The sequence below is a fragment of the Tiliqua scincoides genome, chromosome 2, assembly GCF_035046505.1.
Source record: "Tiliqua scincoides isolate rTilSci1 chromosome 2, rTilSci1.hap2, whole genome shotgun sequence".
In the NCBI taxonomy this organism is placed as follows: Eukaryota; Metazoa; Chordata; class Lepidosauria; order Squamata; family Scincidae; genus Tiliqua; species Tiliqua scincoides.
The window spans coordinates 57755840-57775024 of NC_089822.1; the positions used below are offsets into that span (position 1 = coordinate 57755840).

General features: G+C 42.2%; 1 protein-coding gene across 1 annotated transcript in view; it reads left to right on the forward strand.

The window, feature by feature from the left end:
- The first annotated feature begins 2889 nt into the window (after positions 1-2889).
- Positions 2890-19185, forward strand: part of CHSY3 (chondroitin sulfate synthase 3) — a 143695-nt gene continuing 127399 nt past the window's right edge. Inside the window, exons 1-2 of the mRNA XM_066612567.1 lie at positions 2890-3625; positions 9417-9700. Coding sequence (XP_066468664.1) covers positions 2890-3625; positions 9417-9700 — 1020 coding nt within the window. The remainder of the gene's footprint in view (positions 3626-9416; positions 9701-19185) is intronic.

The following is a 19185-nucleotide window of genomic DNA, read 5'->3' on the forward strand; positions in this document are numbered from 1 at the left end:
ATCATGTCCCCCTGGCTGACCAAAGTTGGATCACCCTGGTCCAATTAATCTCTTTCCCTGAAGAGAGGTTGCTAGCAGGCAGCTGCAGAACAGGTATACAGGAACCATTTTCCTCAATTCCCCCCCAAAAACAGATGCTTGTACATGCAAAGCTGCTAATTCAAGATCCAGCTTTGTCTTCCCTAAGGAAAAGATTAATAAAACTTGTATTTTCACTTTGCCAATAAAGAAATTAGTAAACACCAGTATACTGCACATACTTGCACTGTACCCCAGAAGAGTCATACATGTCATTCCTTGATGGTGTGTATGTGCTATATAAGGAAGGACTCAACCAATGATGTCCTGCAGTGTGTACCCTTGCAAGTACTTACCTTCTCTCTGTATGTTTCTCAAGGCTATGATTGGTTTCTAACAGTATTGGTGTAAAGATTCAAGCCTGATTGGTTGCCAAAGAAGCCCTTCACTCACATTTTCTGATGTGTGGGCTGGTTGGTGTCCCCCTCTCATCCACATCCAAGGCCAACCCCAGCAATGAGGCAAAGTAAGACAGGCTGTCTCAGGTGGTGGATGGACACAGGTGGCACCCTGCATTTATTGGCCACCTCACCTAGCCACCATTTGCCCCTTCCTTTACTCTTCTATTCTACATTTTGAAGTAGAGGGACAGGGTGGGGCAGAACAAGGAAGCTGAGTGAAAAATCACCTGCTTCTCTCTTCTGACCCTACTTTGCCATTTTTTCTGTGTGTAGGGGGGAGGGACTGCTTGTAGCACTGTTGCTGAAGATCATGGCAGCTGGGGGGGGGGAGGAAGAGGAGGAGGAGATAGCGGCAATCCTGTTCCTGGACCAGATAAAGCCTGTTGCCATCATTTCCTCTAAACTGAGGAGGAGGAGGTGCATAGGTAGCATGGCGAGTAGCAGGGCACATGCAGTAGTGGCAGCAAAAATGGGGAGGGGAGCAGAATTTCAGGAGTGCTTCAGGCACCGTTTTTTTTGGGGCCTGGTCCTCTCACCTCCCCATGTTGTGGTTATTCTCTAGTTAGGGGAAGGAAAAGGAACTTACACATGTAAATGTTCTTGCTATTTCAGATCTCACAAAACTGACCCCTGACATTTAAGACAGGTTCTGGGACTGACCCTTTCAGTCAAGAGGACATATCCATGTTGAAGTGTTTAAACTGATTCAAAAGTCATTCAATTCTCCCAGACAGAACTTGGGAATTCTGTAAGAAGAATGGGAAACAAGTGCTCTTTATTTCATGAAATATTTCATCTCATAAACAGAGGCCAGGATTGTGGCAATGTAAAACCAATTTAAGAGTGTAGTGTAGATATGCTCAGAGAATAGCATATCCTATCACAATTATACTAATTACATATCCTCTCTCATTTTACTAATGTGTCCCTAAGTGGATAATTAAGAATCTTTCCTTTCAAGGCAGACATCCCTTTGTTTGTAGTAAGAGGGGCAAGGATCCTGGTTCCCTTTCCTCTACCCTACATCTTATCTTAGCTGGGTGGGGAGCTGGAAAAGAGAATGCTGTGCTTTCTAAGGCTGCAATCCTATCCAGTTTCCTGGGAGTAATCCCCACAGACAAGGTGACCAGATGTCCTCTTTTTTAGTCTCAAGTCCTGGAAAAGAACTTAAATGCCCTCCTTTTCTCTGTGAGTGGGCCCCTGCAGGCAGCACATGGCCTTCTTTTAATAGTAATATAGTGTTTACATTAATCCTATGAAATCAATATACGATTTTATTTTGCCATGTCCTACATTTTTCTTGGATATCCTACATTTTGGGGTGTCTTGCTCTCTTTGGCAGTTATGACATCTGGTCACCCTGCCCATATAAACTATAATGGGACTTAAGGCTTTCCAGCACCATCTTTCCAGCACTGGTGCAGCCCCAGGATAAGGGAACAAATGTTCCTAAAGCTTGAAAAGGCATCTGTGACTGCCTCACCACCACAGGAAACAGTGCATGCTCCATTGGGATGGCTGCTCCGGCACTGGAAAATTGAATAGGATTGGGCCCTTACTTCTGAACAGACATGCATGGGAGGATTGGGCTCTAAGGCTGCAATCCTAGCCACACTTACCTGAGAGTAAGCCCTATTGACAGTAATGGAACTTAGTTCTGAGTAGACATGCATAGGATTGGGCTCTAAGCCTGCAATGCTATGCACACTTTCCTGGAAGCAAGCCCAACTTAACACAATGGGGCTTACTTCTGAGTAGACCTGCATAGGCTTAGTACATAAGTGTACTATAGGACTGTTACTCTCAGGACCTCGCCCCGTCCTTACAAAAATGGGGAATCCGAATTTGTGTGCCTCCCACCCCCAGCAACACCACACGGAAGCTGAAGGAAGGGGCGAGGCGACATACACGTGGAACGTGTCACGTCGGAATGGGCAAGCGAGGAGCTCTACAAGGCGGACTGCGAGAGAGTTCTTGGGGGGAAAGGGGCGGCCCGTGGAAAAAGGGTTTCCTTCCGGAGGGCGCCCAGGCGGAGTTTCTCGCTCCTCAGCGGCCCCTGTGGGGGATGCCGCCGCCTCCTCCTGAGGGAGGCGCTCGGGAGCCGCCGCGGCCCTGAGGGATTGGGGCGAGCAGCGCGCTGAGGCGGCTGCCTGAGCCTCCCGGGCGGCGGCAGCGACGCGCCGCTTCTTTCCTCAGCCGCCCTTGTGTGGAGGAGGCTGAGCGGTGGGAGGGGCGGGGAGGGGCCAGCCGCGCTGACAAGGTGCAGCCAGCCGAGCCCGGCGACGGCACAGGGGCCGCCGGAGAAGTTTCAGTCGGAGCAACAGCCCGCAGCGGCCACGCCTCGTGCGCTCGCCGGGGTGGTCTGGAAGTGCGGGGCGGCGGCGTCCCTGCCGCCCGTGCCGGCGCCACCATGGCCGCGCGGTCCCGCCGCCCCTGGCTCAGCGTGGTGCTGGGGCTGGTGCTGGGCTTCGCCGTCGCCTCCTGGCTCATCGCCCCCAGGGTGGCCGAGCTCAGCGAGAGGAAGAGGCGCGGCGGCGGCTCGTCCAGCGCCGGCGGCGCCAGCCTCTGCTCCTTCTACGGCCGCGCCGCCGGGCTGCCCGCGGGCAGGAGGCAGCCTGAGGCGGCGGCGGCCGGAGGGCTCGCGGGCGCCGGCGCGCAGGGCAGCCTGTGGGAGCGGGAGCAGCCGCCGCCCGCTGCGGAGGACGAGCCGGTGCTGCCCAGCCTCCCGGCTGCTGCCGTTGGAGGAGAGGGCGAGGAGGAGGAGGAGGGCGCCGGCCGCCACGGCAGCAGCAGCAGCCACAACGGCAGCGGGGACTACGCGGGCGCCCGGGGCTGCGCCAGGACCCGCCACTTCCTCTACGTGGGGGTGATGACCGCCCAGAAGTACCTGGGCAGCCGGGCGCTGGCGGCGCACCGCACCTGGGCGCGCTCCATCTCCGGCCGGGTGGAGTTCTTCTCCAGCCAGGGCTCCGTCCCCCCGCCTGTCCTGCCCGCGGAGCAACCTCTGCCGGTCGTCGCCCTGCCCGGCGTGGACGACTCGTACCCGCCGCAGAAGAAGTCCTTCATGATGCTCAAGTACATGCACGACCACTACCTGGACGCCTACGAGTGGTTCATGCGGGCCGACGACGACGTCTACATCAAAGGTGAGGATACACACGCCGCACGACCGTTCTCTCTCTCTCTCTCACACACACACACACCACTCCCTCCCTCCTACCTACCTGTCTCTCACTCACACACCGCTACCTCTCTCTCACACAAACACACACCCCACTACCTCCCTCTCTCTCACTCACTCCCTCACCCCTACCTCCCTGACTCACACACACACACACCCCTACCTCCCACTCACTCACTTACCCCTACCTCCCTGTCTCTCTCTCTCTCACACACACACACACACCCACCTCTACCTCCCTGTCTCTCTCACTCACTCACACAGACACCTATCTCTCTCTCACTCACACTCACACCCATCTCGACCCTGGAGCTGTCTGTGTTGGGGCTTAGAGCCCAATCCTATGCCTGTCTACTCAGAAGTAAGTCCAATTATAGTCATTGGAACTTACTCCCAGGAAAGTGTGGATTGAATTGTAGTTTTACAGCATAATCCTGCTATGCATGTATATTCAGAAAGTCCCATTATAGTCAGTGGAACTTATTCAGAGGAAAGTGTGGATAGGATTGCAGCCTTAGCCTAAAGGAGGACATGTGCAGAGCACATTGGCATCAATGTAGCCAGCCCTGGTGCATCTGGGATTCCAGGCATGTTTGAATTGATTCATGTTGAGAGCTAAACAGCCTTTTGAGGGGCATCTTCCACCTACCCAAAGGACTGCTGTCCTTTGAAGCTGCAATCCTGTGCATGCTCACCAGGGAGCAAATCCCACTGAAGTCCAGTGAGTGTACATAGGATCCTGTTGCAATGTGTCCAAATCGTGCCCTCTGTCCTCGCTTTTGGCACATTTGCATTTCGTAAAGCTGTGTGTGTGCTGCATCAGTTTCAGCTAGCTTTTTGAAATCTTGCACACAGACAACCTTCTGCCCCTGCCCACTTATATACATTATAGCCCAATCCTATCCATGCCTACTCAGAAGGAACTCCTATTGTATTCCATGGGGCTTACTCCCAGGAAAGTGTGCATAGGATTGGAAAGTTATGCCTGTAAATGATCAATTTTGGTTGCAGTGTGGCTGGCTCTCTACTGCATCTGCAGTGATGAACATGCATCTCTCCTGATGAACACACACCTCCTGCCTTTCTCAGCCCTTCGTCTGTTGAAGTTTAAACTATGCTTTCTTTGACTGAGAACCTGTTTCATAAAAGAAGTTTGAGTCTTTTGGAGAGTGGGCTGAAAACTCCAGTCTTCTCTCTGGTCTTGCTGATAGAAATGCTTGATGTAGGCCATTTATATTCATTTATTCCACTAGTTTATACTTTTTCTGCCTTGTTCTAAAGACTCAGAACTTGTTACAAGGACAGTGATCCTCCTGCCAATTACTCTGGAATAGACAGTAGCAAAACAACAACAAAAACTAATAGACTACACTAAACTGAGTGATAATGGGACTGTAGTGGCAAGAAAGCTACATTAGTAAAGTTTAGCACAAGGGATGGTATCTGTAAAATACCACCTGGGGCCATGAGGTAATTCCAGTTGATGTTGAATTTGATATTTTTTTGCACTTCTGAAACAGCCCAACCTATTATTGTGTTATAGGATTGGTGATTTGTGGCATGTTACTAACATTGTAGATTTCTTTATATGAGTTATAATGCATAGAATCCTGTGGCTCTTTTGAGACTAACTAGCTTGTTTCAGGAGCTTTTGTTAATAAGGACCCACTTTGAAAATTGAAAACTAAAGTTGATGCAGAACATGGTGGGTATTTGCATGGGTTGAAGCGAAGTGTAGGAAAAACAAGTCATCAAGACAAGATAATGAAAATGCAATCCAATTAATAACTGGATGTAAAACATAAATATAATACAGAGTATTATAGTCTTTTGGGAGGTGATGGATGAGAAAAGGGAAGCTAAAAGATATTGTGCTTTTTTCCCCCCAGCCATTTCTGCAAATACTCAACAGGGACCAAATGTGTACACCTGTGGGTTGGGCAAAAATGGGTTAAAGGAATGTTCTATATGATAAGCATTATGCAAATGTAATTACCAAATAATAGGCTTATCCATATATGTTGATTGCATACCAAATGAAATATGTGAGATCCTGCTGGCTATTGCTCTATGGGCATTGCACAAAAGAGGATGTGCTTCAAAAGTAGCATTCTCCTTTGCATAAATCAATCTCCTTAAGTAGCAGGAAACCTTGGTAGGATTTTTTAAAATAGAAATAATGAATCCTGATTATAGAGTATTGCTTCAGTTCCAGATGTGGTTGTGAAGTGTTTGGTTTGCTTGAAACACCTGAAGGTACCTGAGGCTGTAATCCTGTCCACACTTTCCTGAGAGTAACTCTCATTGAACACAATAAGACTTACTTCTGAGTAGACATGCATAGGATTGGGCTGTTAAACAGTAAAATGTCATTGGGTCTCTATTCTCCCAAATGTTATAGGTTTTGTGTTCTGTGTATTTTACTGATTAGAAAAGTTGCTCTAGCTGGGGCCATCTTCAAATTTTATGACAAAAGGAATTTGGCTCGTCTCAAGGCTTTTGGGAATATTGGTATGAAGCAACCAAGCATTTTTTAAGTGCACCTTTATGATGTCTAAAACCAATTGGGGATGTACCCTTTCAAGTATTTCAGCTTAGTTTGGATAATCAGGGCATGTAAGAAAGCAACCTCACTAGTTCTCTGAGTTTATTCTTTCTTGAAGTTTGCCAAACCTTGACCATGTTCTAGGAGTGATGTGTTTTAAAAAAGACACACAAATAGGGATGTAAATAAGGAATGAACATTCCTCTGTGTACAGTGGAGCTTTCTCTCAGTTAATTGTGTATAGGATCTGCATCCTTAATTATATTTTATTTTGTAAAGACGGATAATATCTATGAACCTTGCAAGACATTTTGGTACCCATGCTTAGCAGTTCTTGGCCCTGGAAACAGATCCAGTACATTGGCTTAGCACAGAGAGGTAGGTACAGTGAAATTCTTTCACCATTTAAGAAAAGTTACAAGAACATGTAAACGTGTTCTAGAGACATCACCTCCTCACTTTAATACAGGTGCATAGGGCAACAGTCATAGTTACAATTGGAGTGCCTAGAGAGGGGAAGGTTAATTCTAACCCCCCCCCCCCGTACTCTCTCTTTTTTGGGGAGAATGAACTTCTCCACCCCACACAGTCTGGGTCTAACTGGCATTGGTGCCCTGTGTGGCTGTTCTAAAAGAAAAAAGTGTGTGTGTTTATGGGCTCCAGTAGTTTGGCCCTTAGTAACCATGACTAGCTCCTCATGATATTAGTTTTTTTGTAAAGAATGCTTGATTTCCTGGTTCTTCTGTGTTCTAACTCATCTAACTTGTGCTAGAATGTGGTCTCAGGAAAAATGTAGATTAAATTCAGAATTTTGATTGTGTTGAATACTGCAGTTATAGCAGTAGGACTGTTTCTGAAGATCAATAAAAGCCACCACTAAACAAATACAATGAAATGATACTGTAAACCTGGAGGCTTATGATTTTGCTCAACTGCCTTGTTGTCCATCTGGCTTCTCCAGCAAAATAAATGATCCTGCCACATTCTGCCAGTTTGCATAGTTTCAGCATGCTACAATTGAGGTTCTTGCATCACTCAGCTCTGCAGCCTAAGGGTGGCAGTCCTTACCCTTTGTATGTATCCAGGTAGCATTACACTGGATTGCGATCTCCCATCAGTTCAGAACTGAATTGTGAACTAAATTGTAAAGCACTGAGTTGTTTCATAACTTTAAAAATGTATTTCTCAGTGTTTACTCTTGCCTTCCTTTGAGTTGAGTCTAGGAATAGTGTAGCTTTATTCACAAGCTCTTCCTATGCCCATTGTTACACTCTCACCATGAATGTACAGGCAACTTCGGAAAACATTCATCCCAATTCACTGAGTGATCCATGTGCATAAATAACCTTCCACAAATTACTGAATCACATCTGAATGCTTATCTTGATTTGTGTTTTGATGCACATCTGAGCCCGGTTATATTGTCTGGATGTGTCTTTTGAGGCTTCTTCATCCAAGGAACCAGCTATTGTTGCCCTTGGTGTTTAGCTGGATTGTCATCTTTGGTGAGAAGTTATGTTATATGATGTGTTAAAATGTTTGTAAATTGTTTCAAGGAAGTACTGTATTCTTGGCTGGGGAATGGGATATAAATGCACACAATAAAATATTGCTTATGGTTTTATAGTATTGCTGCTGAAACATTTCTGTAAACAGTTTTCAAAATCTTCAGACATATTTTTGCTATTGTGTAGCAAGCAATAATCAATATTCCTTAGACTGTGTAAATTGCTAACATAGTGGATCAATTTGTGTTATCCAGAACATTTAATGTTCACTTTTAACACTTTTTCAATATATTAAATCTTACCTTTAAACACCAGTAGTCAAATGCATATAACACTGAAAGTGCAGGCATAAGAAGCAATCCATTTTGGGATTAAGTGCCCAATCCTATCCAGTTTTACAGCAGTGATGCAGCAGTGCCAACAGGGTGTGCGTTGCATCCTGTGCTGCAGGGGCAAGTCATGGACGCCTCCCCAAGGTAAGGAAATGTTTGTTCCCTTACCACAGGGCTGCATTGTGGCTGCACCGCACGGGAAAGTTAGATAGGATTAAACCCTAAATTACTGTCTAATTTTGTATATCAAGTTCAGATTCCTCCAATTGTTAAGTATACTGAATTTGATATCTGATGATTTGTTCTGAAGTGCTCAGTTTGGCAGACAACTTCAACAGTGTCAAGAGGAATCTATAAAGTTAATTGACCTACACAACCTTTCCATTTCTCCTAATTTAACACACTCTTCTAAAAAGTTCACTTGGATTTAAATTCCACTGATTTCAGTGGAATTGACTTTAAGGAAAATGTAGCTATAGTCCTGCATTCCATGTGTTTTTCATTGTTCTAAGCAACAGTCTTGCAAAAATACATGTTTGTAATTTTAACTCAACATGGAGCAACTAGTGAAACCACAGTAGAGGCAGGGGAGTGGAAACGGTGGCAGCAGTAGGCCAGGTGGTAGAGGTAAGTAGGCATTGACAGTGGTGCAGCCTGCCTCTTGGCTGTTTTCCCATTGAGTCTAAACTGTTGCTGCTTGAGTAGGCAGCAACTGCTGATTTGTTGCTTTGGTATAGGATTTGTATTCATGGTGTGACAAACTGATTTGTATCCAGAGAGCCGTGATTAGTGTTGATTTATATAGTGGGGCTTTCCTGATTCACCCTTGTATCTGCTGCAAAACTGTTGCTGAAGGTCCATAATGGCAGGTGATGCAACATGGGATGCTTCAGCCAGGACATGAGAATTGCTGGAAAATGGAATGTGTTTTCCCTAGTGAGTGCCTTCCACTGGTGGTAAGGACTATTTGGTTCCCAGCCACTGCCCAGAGTTCTTCATAAGGATGTTAATAGTCAAGTTTTGAAACATTTTCTATGTTCAACTATTACAGGGGCTAGAACTACCTATAAAATAAGTGTATTAATTAACTAACTAACTAATTAATTAATTAATTAATACACTTATTTTATAGGTAGTTCTAGCCCCTGTAATAGTTGAACATAGAAAATGTTTCAAAACTTGACTATTAACATCCTTATTTCCCTTTGCTTTTATAGTATATGTTTTTCTATTTGTTGAAGCAGAAGAAAGGTATTTGCTATGTTAGGGAAAGTGATTGTAGAGTTATAGCTTGAAGCACAGTTGTGATGTGGTAAAATAAAATGTCTTAAAACAGATGTTTTGACATAAATTTCCCTTTTTTTCTTATAGGGGAAAAATTGGAGAATTTCCTGAGGTCACTGAACAGCAGTAAACCTCTCTATTTGGGGCAGACTGGACTGGGAAACATTGAAGAACTTGGAAAATTGGGTCTTGAGCCAGGAGAGAACTTCTGCATGGGAGGGCCTGGGATGATCTTCAGTCGTGAAGTTCTCAGGAGAATGGTGCCACACATAGGTGAATGTCTTCAAGAAATGTACACCACTCATGAGGATGTGGAAGTGGGCCGATGTGTTCGACGGTTTGGTGGAACTCAGTGTGTCTGGTCTTATGAGGTAAGAAATAATAGATTAATGAAATTACTTTCATATGTTGAAAGAATTACATTACTTAATACGGGTTTTGATCACATGATCTGTTCCACACAGGCTGTTGCAAAAAAATAAAAAATCAACCTCTTTTGAGTTCCAGCCATGACAGCTAAGGAGGCTGATGTGAATGTTGCTGGTTCATGCTAGGAAAATGGTTGACTTTTAGCATATCTGGGCAGCCAACGTGACTGGGCCTTTGTGGTGGCATGCTAAAAGCTCATCCATGTTTGGCACTTGCAACCTCAGTGTGCACTTCTAGAACTGAACCCTGTGGAGGCCACCAGAAACACTGCTTGCACTAAAAGTGGGCTGTGTGACTGAATATTAAGTGTATGTGCATATTTACTTATCATGCAAGAAAAAAAACTTAAGGAACTTTCTCCCTGAGTAACACTGCCCTTCCTGTGCTTAAAGTACGCATTTTAGAAGTCAGAGCTTACTGTTGTGTGCAATAAAGTACTTGCATTGTAAACAGTCTGCTACGTGCTTCTACTTGCAGAGATAATTAAATTGCGTATTAATAATTTAGGCATATTTATTCAAGTTATAATTGTAGCCAACTGACATTTAATTAGGAACTTAAACCATTGTCTTTCTGATGCTAATTTAATAGTTCCTGACTAATTTAATAGTTAGCATCCTGGCTCTGATTGCCAGCTTGTATTTTGCTGTTAAAGTGGATAGAACCAAGAATTTGCACTTCACCTTCGCTACCTAGTCTTGTGGAAGGGTTAAGTTACAGTTGTGCGCCACTTAATGACAGGGATGCGGACCAGCATCCCTGTCGTCAAGCGGGGCTTGACGCTGTGCAAAGCTTCTGAAGGCGAGGGGAAGCTCCATTTCCCTCACCTTTGGAGGGTTTTCTGAGCCTCTCAGAGGCAGTGTGTGTCTGCGTGCTGCCTCTGTGAGGCTCAGAATGCTGGAATCGCGTGAGAGATGCAACTTCCAGTTTCCTCTGGGAAACTGGAAATCATGGCTCTCAGGCACTTGGGGCATTTTGAGCCTTCAGAGGCAGTGTGCAGATGTGTGCTATCTCTGGAAGGTTCAGAAAAGCCTCCAGAGGTGAGGGGAGCAGAGCTTTGGAGGATGGGGGGTGCAACCTCCTGATCAGCGGCGGCCATTGCATATGTTACCTGTTGCTGGCTGGAAGGTCAGTAAGGGGTGTGCACCTGTATTTAAATGTCTTGTGGCCCAGTTAACCCATAGTAGTAATTGAGCTTGATTCAGAGCAGAAGTGTTTCTGATGAGCTGTACAAGCTGTTGCTCGAGTGTGACATTTTAGAACATGGTATGACAGCATTGCAGGGATATTGGAAAAGTTTTGGAATTAGATACTCTGCAGATGCGTTTAGAATTTCTATCAACTGGCATGTCAAAAATAAGTTATTTGGAATTATGTTCAGTGAAATTACCATCAATGTGCTTGATCGTTCTGCCACTCTGTTTACATTCAGTGCTTTGACTTAAGAATGAAGACAGATGTAACATTCTGGCGAGATTCGCAGTTGGTTCTTCAATGTCTCTGTCCACGAGTGAGCCCGGTTTTGCAAATTAAATTGTCATACATGATAGTGAATCGAATGCTGGTTCAATCAAGGCCTCACAAATGCTGTGAAACTACATTGACATAGTGGGCTTCTGGCAATATGCAGTGATAAATCCATTCTTCAAAATTCCCGTGTCCTGGGCTATGATCAGTTGGGAATTGGAATTGGAAGTGACACTGCCGCTTCATTGAGTTATTTATAGCTTCATCCTTGGTAGCAGACTAGTATATTCGCTTGACTGTTTTCCAGTAAGTAGATGTCTTAGACTGAGATTCCCCAGGAATTATTTTTTTGTTTGTTGCTTTTATTTTAAATTGTTGAGTTTCTTTTTCTCTCTGTTCTGTGATCATTTTGGTAATTTTGTTTTTCATTCATTGTATGAGTTTTGGTTTTATTATTTTGATTGTTAGGTGCTTTTATTAGAAAGATGACTTTAGTATAAATCAGTGGTTCTCAAACTGGTGGGTCACAAGCCACCAGTTCGTGTAACGCTTCCCTCGTCCCTTTAAGAGGTGGGGGAAGGGGAGGGAGGTGCTAAGGGGGGCGAGGTGGGTGCATTGCACTTACTTAGGGCTGCAGCAGGCTACAGGAGGTGCGGGGAGCCCTGCGCAGCCCTCTGCAGGGCTCCCCGACTCTTGGAATCTATAATAAAAGCTAAACGGAAGTGCTTTGCACCCGCTTTCATTGCAGATTCCAAGAGTCGGGGAGCGCTGCAGAGGGCTGTGCCAGGCTCCCAGCACTTCCTGTACCCTGCTGCAGCCCTACAGCGTTTGAAGTGGAAAGCACCCCCTCTCACCCCCCCTTAGTGAGCGATCCTGGGGATTGTGTTGCTGCCCTAGCCTCTCCCCTGCAAGAACTTACTGAGGGAGTAAAGCTCCCTGAAAGTTTGAGAAATGCTGGTTATAAATTAATATCCTCAACACTTCCATTAATTGATGGAATGTCTATGAAATCAGTAGGATGTGGGATATGTTGGGAGTGTTTGTGTCCCTTTTTAAGATTAAGATCCTAAAGTGTTCTGTGTGGGCACATGCATAAAGTGTGGCACGACCTTTACTTTCATTCTTACTTTTGGACCGTAATCCAAATAACCCAATGTCTAGTTCTTCATATCCAAAGAGACTTCGTTTGTATTATTTTCTATGGAAATATTCTCCCCCCTTCTCAGTTGTGTTAACCACTAGCTGCATGGGCAAATAGCTGTCTGCAGTCTTTGAAAACTTATTGAGAGTAGGTGAGGTGTGTGAAGACTAGATATCAACAAATGTTGTTCCGATCTTTAAAAAAAGGAAGATCTCTCAGAGATACTATAGTTGCCTGTGTTGAGCGAGCATTTTGTCTGAATGGCCTCCAAGATCTCTTCCAACTCTAGTAGTCTATGATTCTATTCTGTAAGTGTCCCAAAGGGAATTTATGGTTGAGCATAATGATTGGTATATCAAGAAAAAATATGTTGAAAAAATCTCTTTGAGCCCGTTGTATGTGATTCTTTAGACTTCTGGTCATGGCATTTGTTAAAAAATATATGGAAATGTGATTGAATTGCAGTATATTTTAAATTCTCAACTGCATTATCTTGGAATTAATTTAATTGGCACACAAAAGCTAATGAATTTGCTATCGTAAAGTAAGATTGAACTAAGTAGGCCACCTGTCAGTTTGACTGCAATGTATTTATGAGTGTTTTGTTTTTTTTTGAGATTAGCTGGGGTGAATGCCACTTGAGGAGCTTCACCTCCAGATGTTTGGCAAAATAGTTGCCTGATTGCTTCACCCCAAGCTTAATTCTGGACTCTTCGCTGTATGGCTACTTTCTACACAACCAGTGATCAACCCACTTTCTCTTTTACAGTGGTAAGTTAAGCTGGATATGCAAGTGTGGTGATGTAATCACATGTCCACTTCATACTCCCAGAACAGGAATAACCGAAAACAGACTTCTGTCTGCATTTTACTACTTAAAAATAATTACAAAAGTCATTCCCAAGGCTGCAGTCCTAAATATGCATGCTAAATATACTTTTTGTTGGTACCGAGTGGCAACATCTTAATACTGTCTTGACCCTGTACTCATTTAATCTTCATAGCTTTTCAGCTACATGACATTCCTAGATTTTTGCAAAGGTGTTTACTGATATAATAAAAGATTAGAATTATTGCATATTAGAATTATATGCATATTAGAATTATATGCATAACAACTGAGTTGTTGTGAATGGTAGTTGAGTATTAAAATATACTCACCCTTGTGTCACTATCTCATTAAGCAGGAAAGAATCAATTTAAATAGGCTAATGAAAGAGGTTATGTGCCATTAAAGACAAAATGCAAAAGAGTGATTGGATTTGTGTGCTGTATAGCAAGCTTCAGCCAAGAGTTCTGTGTTCGTTTGAAAAATGCTTTGTCTAAATTTTGACAGTGTCTTTTTCTAAATAACTCAATTCTGTAAATTGTTAAAGTACAGAATAATGCATGAAAATGTAATACAGAAAAGAAAATCTCACTTATGACTTCTGTGAAGCTTCTTAATTTAGGATTTTGCCATTGAGAAGGGAGGTACTAATTTTAGGTTTTTAACTACATTCTCTTATACTATGGCTAACTGACAGTACTATGCAGTCTCTAACCAAGGATATGAAAAACTTATCTGTAAGTAAATCTGATTTTTTCAGTCACACTACTAAGTGCTTTGGATTGGGTGTTTGTCTTAAGGGTAGCAAAATGATTTTATTTAGTTTGGGTTGTATATTTAAATCTGCTGTATATGTACTTTGAAGTTGTTCTGTCATCCTCAGTAGGTCTTCACTGACATTAATTTTCAAGTGATTGCAGATTTGCCAGTAGTCTTGAAAATAAATCCATTGAGATGAGATCATAAAATACTATGATTTTAAATGTATTCTATTTTTTTCATTAGCGTTAAAAACAAATTTCCTGCTTGATGATGTAACTTCTGGCCATGATATCATTTCCAGTGAATCCCAGCAGATTGTCATTCTAAAAAGTGTGTCCCAGTGCTGAAACCACTTGTTTCCAGTGCTGTAACCAGTGTTTGAGAACCACTGATATATAGGATATGTGAATTGTCTTGTAGTTTGTGACTTTGCTCTCTTCCTGTGCAATGTAAGTTGATTATTTCCTGCTTTCAGATTGCAGCATGTTTGTGTGAAATACGATCTTTAGTAGTTTGATATTTCTGGATAGAATTGCTTGGTGGCAGGTGACTTGTAAATATATGCAATAACTGTAAACTTTAGATGGTGAGTTTCTGGGAGCTCTTCTTCCTGATATACCTCTAGTGAATGGATTGACAGGGTCAATAGACTTGGAGCATCCCCACTTTCTGGAGGCACCAGCTTCCCCTGTGTAAACATGTTTGTTTTGATAATAAGTGAACTATTACAATATATTATTTATGTCCTTAAGATCTGAGCACTCCATCGTGCATTCCTTGTCTCAATGATACTGAGCTGATCGAGAGATAGCATTGTTGTCTGTTTCGCCTCATCCTGTTTAAAGGAGGCATGTGTGAGTGTACCTGCAGTGAACAGGAGCAGTGGCTCATGCTTGTTTCTCTCTCTCTAAGTAGTGAGAAGGAAGGGAAGAGGCAACTGTGGAGGAAGACTAAAAAGACTTGACCATGTCTGAATTCAAAAACAATGATTTGTGATCAATCTTTAAATTGGAAATCATGGCTTCAATTCTTAATTTTCTTTTCTATATTAAAGAATCTAGTTAGGGGAAAGGGATGCTCAGTGAATGCTAGGTTAACAAAAATGCATCAATTTGGTCATTTCACTGATGAGTTGCTGTTACCCCTCTTTTGGATCTTTTCCCAGACATCCAGCATGACCACACAAGTTTCATAATGTACTAGTATTTTGGATTCTCAGAGTAAAGAATACATAACTATCACTTGAGGATTAAAAAAAATCAATATGGGGAAAAAATAGCAAATGTGTTAATTTGACTGCAAGGTATTGTTTGGTATAAGAGTTATGATAAATTAGTTCCAGGCTCTAATAGCTTAATATCTTGCACTATTAAGTAAGCTGATGCTTATTTGCGAAATGTGTGAGCCAGTGGAGCTACTAAAATTGTTAATGTATGTGGAGCCAAATGTTTTGCTGGTGCCTATATACATTTCTAGTGCATATTAATGTTACCTTATATGTGCTATCTGAAAAAAGCTGAGTTAACCATCTCTGTCCAGGTGTCATACTGCTGTTTTGTATGGACTAAAGAGACTACCAGTTGTATGGTAAACGAAACTAATTTGTTCTCCCAACACATACAAAAGGCTGCATTTAGAGTTCGCACCTACTTATTTGCACATAAAACCACCTTCTTTTTCTTCTGGAGCACCGCTGTACCCTTTTATTTCTCAAAATGTGGGATAGGGGTTTGGCATGTGAGAAAGTTAAAGTTCTGTTTTTAACAAAAACATTTAAGACCTCATGAAACTCATAAGGTCAATTCAGACATTCTGCCAAATCATGATTTGCTAGGAATCAAATTGTCACGTGTTAAGAAGCAACAGTGAGTAAGGGCTTTCCTGGACATCCCAGAGGCATCTGGTTGGCCATATGGGCAACAAGATACTGGATTAAATGGATGATTAGTCTGATCCAGCAGGTCTCCTTTTATGTTCTTATAATTTGGTGCTTAGGAGTGTTCCTGTACTCGCATAATTTGAAATTCTAGTTTAAACTGGGTTTGCAAATTGTGGTTTGGAGACAAGACACTAACTGTAGCCTGCCAATTTGGATGTAATGGCAAACTATGGTTTGTGGACATGGAAAACGGAAACCTGAATAAGAAAGGGGTGATACAAATATGCGACTCAGCCATGATCTTCGACTATTGGGGAACTGTATTAATTCCTGTAATGATTCATTCCTTTTTAAGAAGGAAATCCTAGTCACACATCTTTAGTTTATAACTTTTATTTTTATAAATATGCCAATAAGCTTTATATTCTATTGGGCATTATAATTTGAATGTAATGGTTGCAAATGCTTCTACAAACCTTAAAGTTGAGAATGTTTAAATTAAGAAGTTTTCAAGTTCACTTCTGTCTAAGCCATTATAACATCAGATTTATAAAACAGACAAAAGCTTCATAAATAACACAGTAACTTATTGGAAGAGCACTTTTTGCAACATGCTAACAGTGATTGTGATTTTAGAATCTGTTTTTCTCTGCGTTGTCCTCTCTAAAGTAGTAATGACTGCTCTGTAGGTAGTAAGTGCTCTTCTGATGGAGTAATGATTTTGTTTCTAATGGATCTTCTAAATTTATTTAATGTTTTACCTTGAGAGAGCATTTTATAGCAAATAGTCTTAACAAGTCCTAAAGCTTTCTGCTCCAATAACCAGCAGTATTATGGTGATCATAATAAATTTCTTCAATTGTACATGTGAGAGCACATGGAATGTGCCTTACAAGTGTTATCTCTAGACAGAAGAGTGTTAATATGAAGCCTGTGTTGTGTTAGGAGTCTCTGAGGAGTTAGTGCTAGAAGCATCAGCATGAACATCTTAAGACTTTTGGAACTGTCTTTCTGGATCTCACCAAGGTGTACCTACTCTCACATCCCATTTCAAATGGCAACTAGCCTTCATTCCCAAGTAGGGCATGAAGCAGATGGCCTTCTTTTTTGTTTGTTCTCTGCAGCTGTTAGAATGTGTCAAGGGCAGCCCAATCCACATGGCAATGAGGCAACGGCAATATGGCAAAATTACCACTGCCTAGTTGTGGATTTAATGTGAGATCAGAAAGTAATTTGTTAGAGTTTCAATGTCCAGTTGTCAGCATCTTTACACACAATGCTATCATTGTTGTTTAATTACATTAACTTCATACCTTGGCTGTGTCTGGTTGCACTTCTTTTAACAATTGGGGAGCAGGAAAAAGAGACAGTATGTTCAGAATCAATTTGGTGGAGCAGCTGCTCTGGAAATTGTACAGATTATTTGTTTTACTTATTTTACTTTTTAACCTACCCTTCTAAGGAGATCAGAGGTACATGAAGTTCTCAGGCAGTCTCCCCTCTGGGAAATTGCCAGGCTGAGAAGTGCTCAAATTTCATGTAGGAGTGTAGTAAAAGCTGTAATTTAATTTTTACAAAACCTTGGATTATCTTTTGATGGAGGCATGAGATCCCTGTATAAACTCATATTTGCATGGTTAACATCTTTACTCAGGTGTAAGGTCAACTGAGTTCAGTGGGTTTTTTCCATGGGTGAAAGTACTTAAGATTGTAACTTTGGTCTTATTCCCTACTTCTGATGAGGTGAATGTGATATGTAGAAAAAAATGTCTGTTGCTCTGAGCTCGTGGAACAGAGCCTAAATTAAAATAATTGTTGCCCTGATGGGTTGGAGGGTGGGATAAAAATTTTGTTTAAATAGGATAATGCAGTGTTTCTCAAACGTTTTAGCACCAGGACCCACTTTTTAGAATGACAATCTGTTGCAACCCACTGGAAGTGATGTCATTAACCTGGAAGTGATGTCATGGCCAGAAGTGACATCAAGAAGGAAAACTTTCAACACACCCATATGACGAAATCAAATAAAATTAGAAGTTTGCAAGTATATGTTTTAAAATTTGTTTTAAATAAAGAAGAAACCTCCTAACCTTCCTAAGCAGTTGCTGGTCTGTTTAGGAAGCATTCCCCAAACATCCCAAAGGTTGCATTTTTATCCACACTTACCCAGGAGTAAGCCCAATTGACTACCATTGTTAAAAGCATATACATAGTAACCTGTTAAAAGGTTACAAATCTATAGTATTTCCTCAAATGTAGTCACATACCATACCATCAAGTCTAATATATTAAAAATTAAATATACATTGAAATGAATGGGGGCCCATCTGAAATTGTGTTGTGACCTACCTAGTGGGTCCTGACCAACAGTTTGAGAAACTATAATAGATTCTCTCTCTCTCTCTCTCTCTCTCTCTCTCTCTCTCTCTGTGTGTGTGTGTGTGTGTGTGTGTGTGTGTGTGTGTGTGTGTGTGTGTGTGTGTGTGTGTTTAAAGAAGTCTTAAGGGTCCAATTCTATCCAACTTTACTGCATCGATGCAGCCATGCCAACAGTGTGTGCAGTGCACCCTACAGTCATGGAGGCCTCCTAAAGGTAAGGGAATGTTTGTTCCTTTACCTTGGGTCTGCATTATGACTGTATTAGCACTGGAAAGTTGCGTAGGATTGGGCCCTAAGTAATCTCATCAATATAGCCTTTTAATAGAGGCATAGGGCCAATACATATGATTGTTTTGTTCAAATTAGACTACCTAATATTGTGGACAAGCTAACATTATGACTGTGGGAAGTAGCTCTGTGAAACCTTACTACAAATCCTGACTATCACTAGACATGCCGTGTTTCAACCTACTTGAAGTCTCAAATGTCAAAGTTTTTGATGGGGCAGTAATTATACCATGGATTCACTGGTCACTTTCCAGGATCTCAGAGTGAAAACAAACATGCTATCATGCTAGTGAATCAAAGTGTTCTGACTGTTTTTATGGTGGAGTTAGAATACTTCAGGGTGCATTTTTGAGCCTCTGTTCTGTTTTTAATGAACGTGGTTTCTATAGCACCAAATTTTATATAACTTGCTTAGTTATGCTAAGTGCAATGGTGTAGCTAAGGGGTTGCAGGGGGTAGCAGTTGCATTGGGCAACAAGCTTTAGGAGGGCAACAAGCTGAGCTTGACACTAGTGGCCAAAATTGTAAAAAAATAGGTATGTACGAATAATATCATGTTATATATCATTGGAAAGGTAATTTAATGCAGAATGCAATGAAATAAACCTCACTGGAATATCTGTATTCTATCCAAGGTTATAGCCAATAAACCAGAAAATGAAAACACAATGCTTTATCGAAC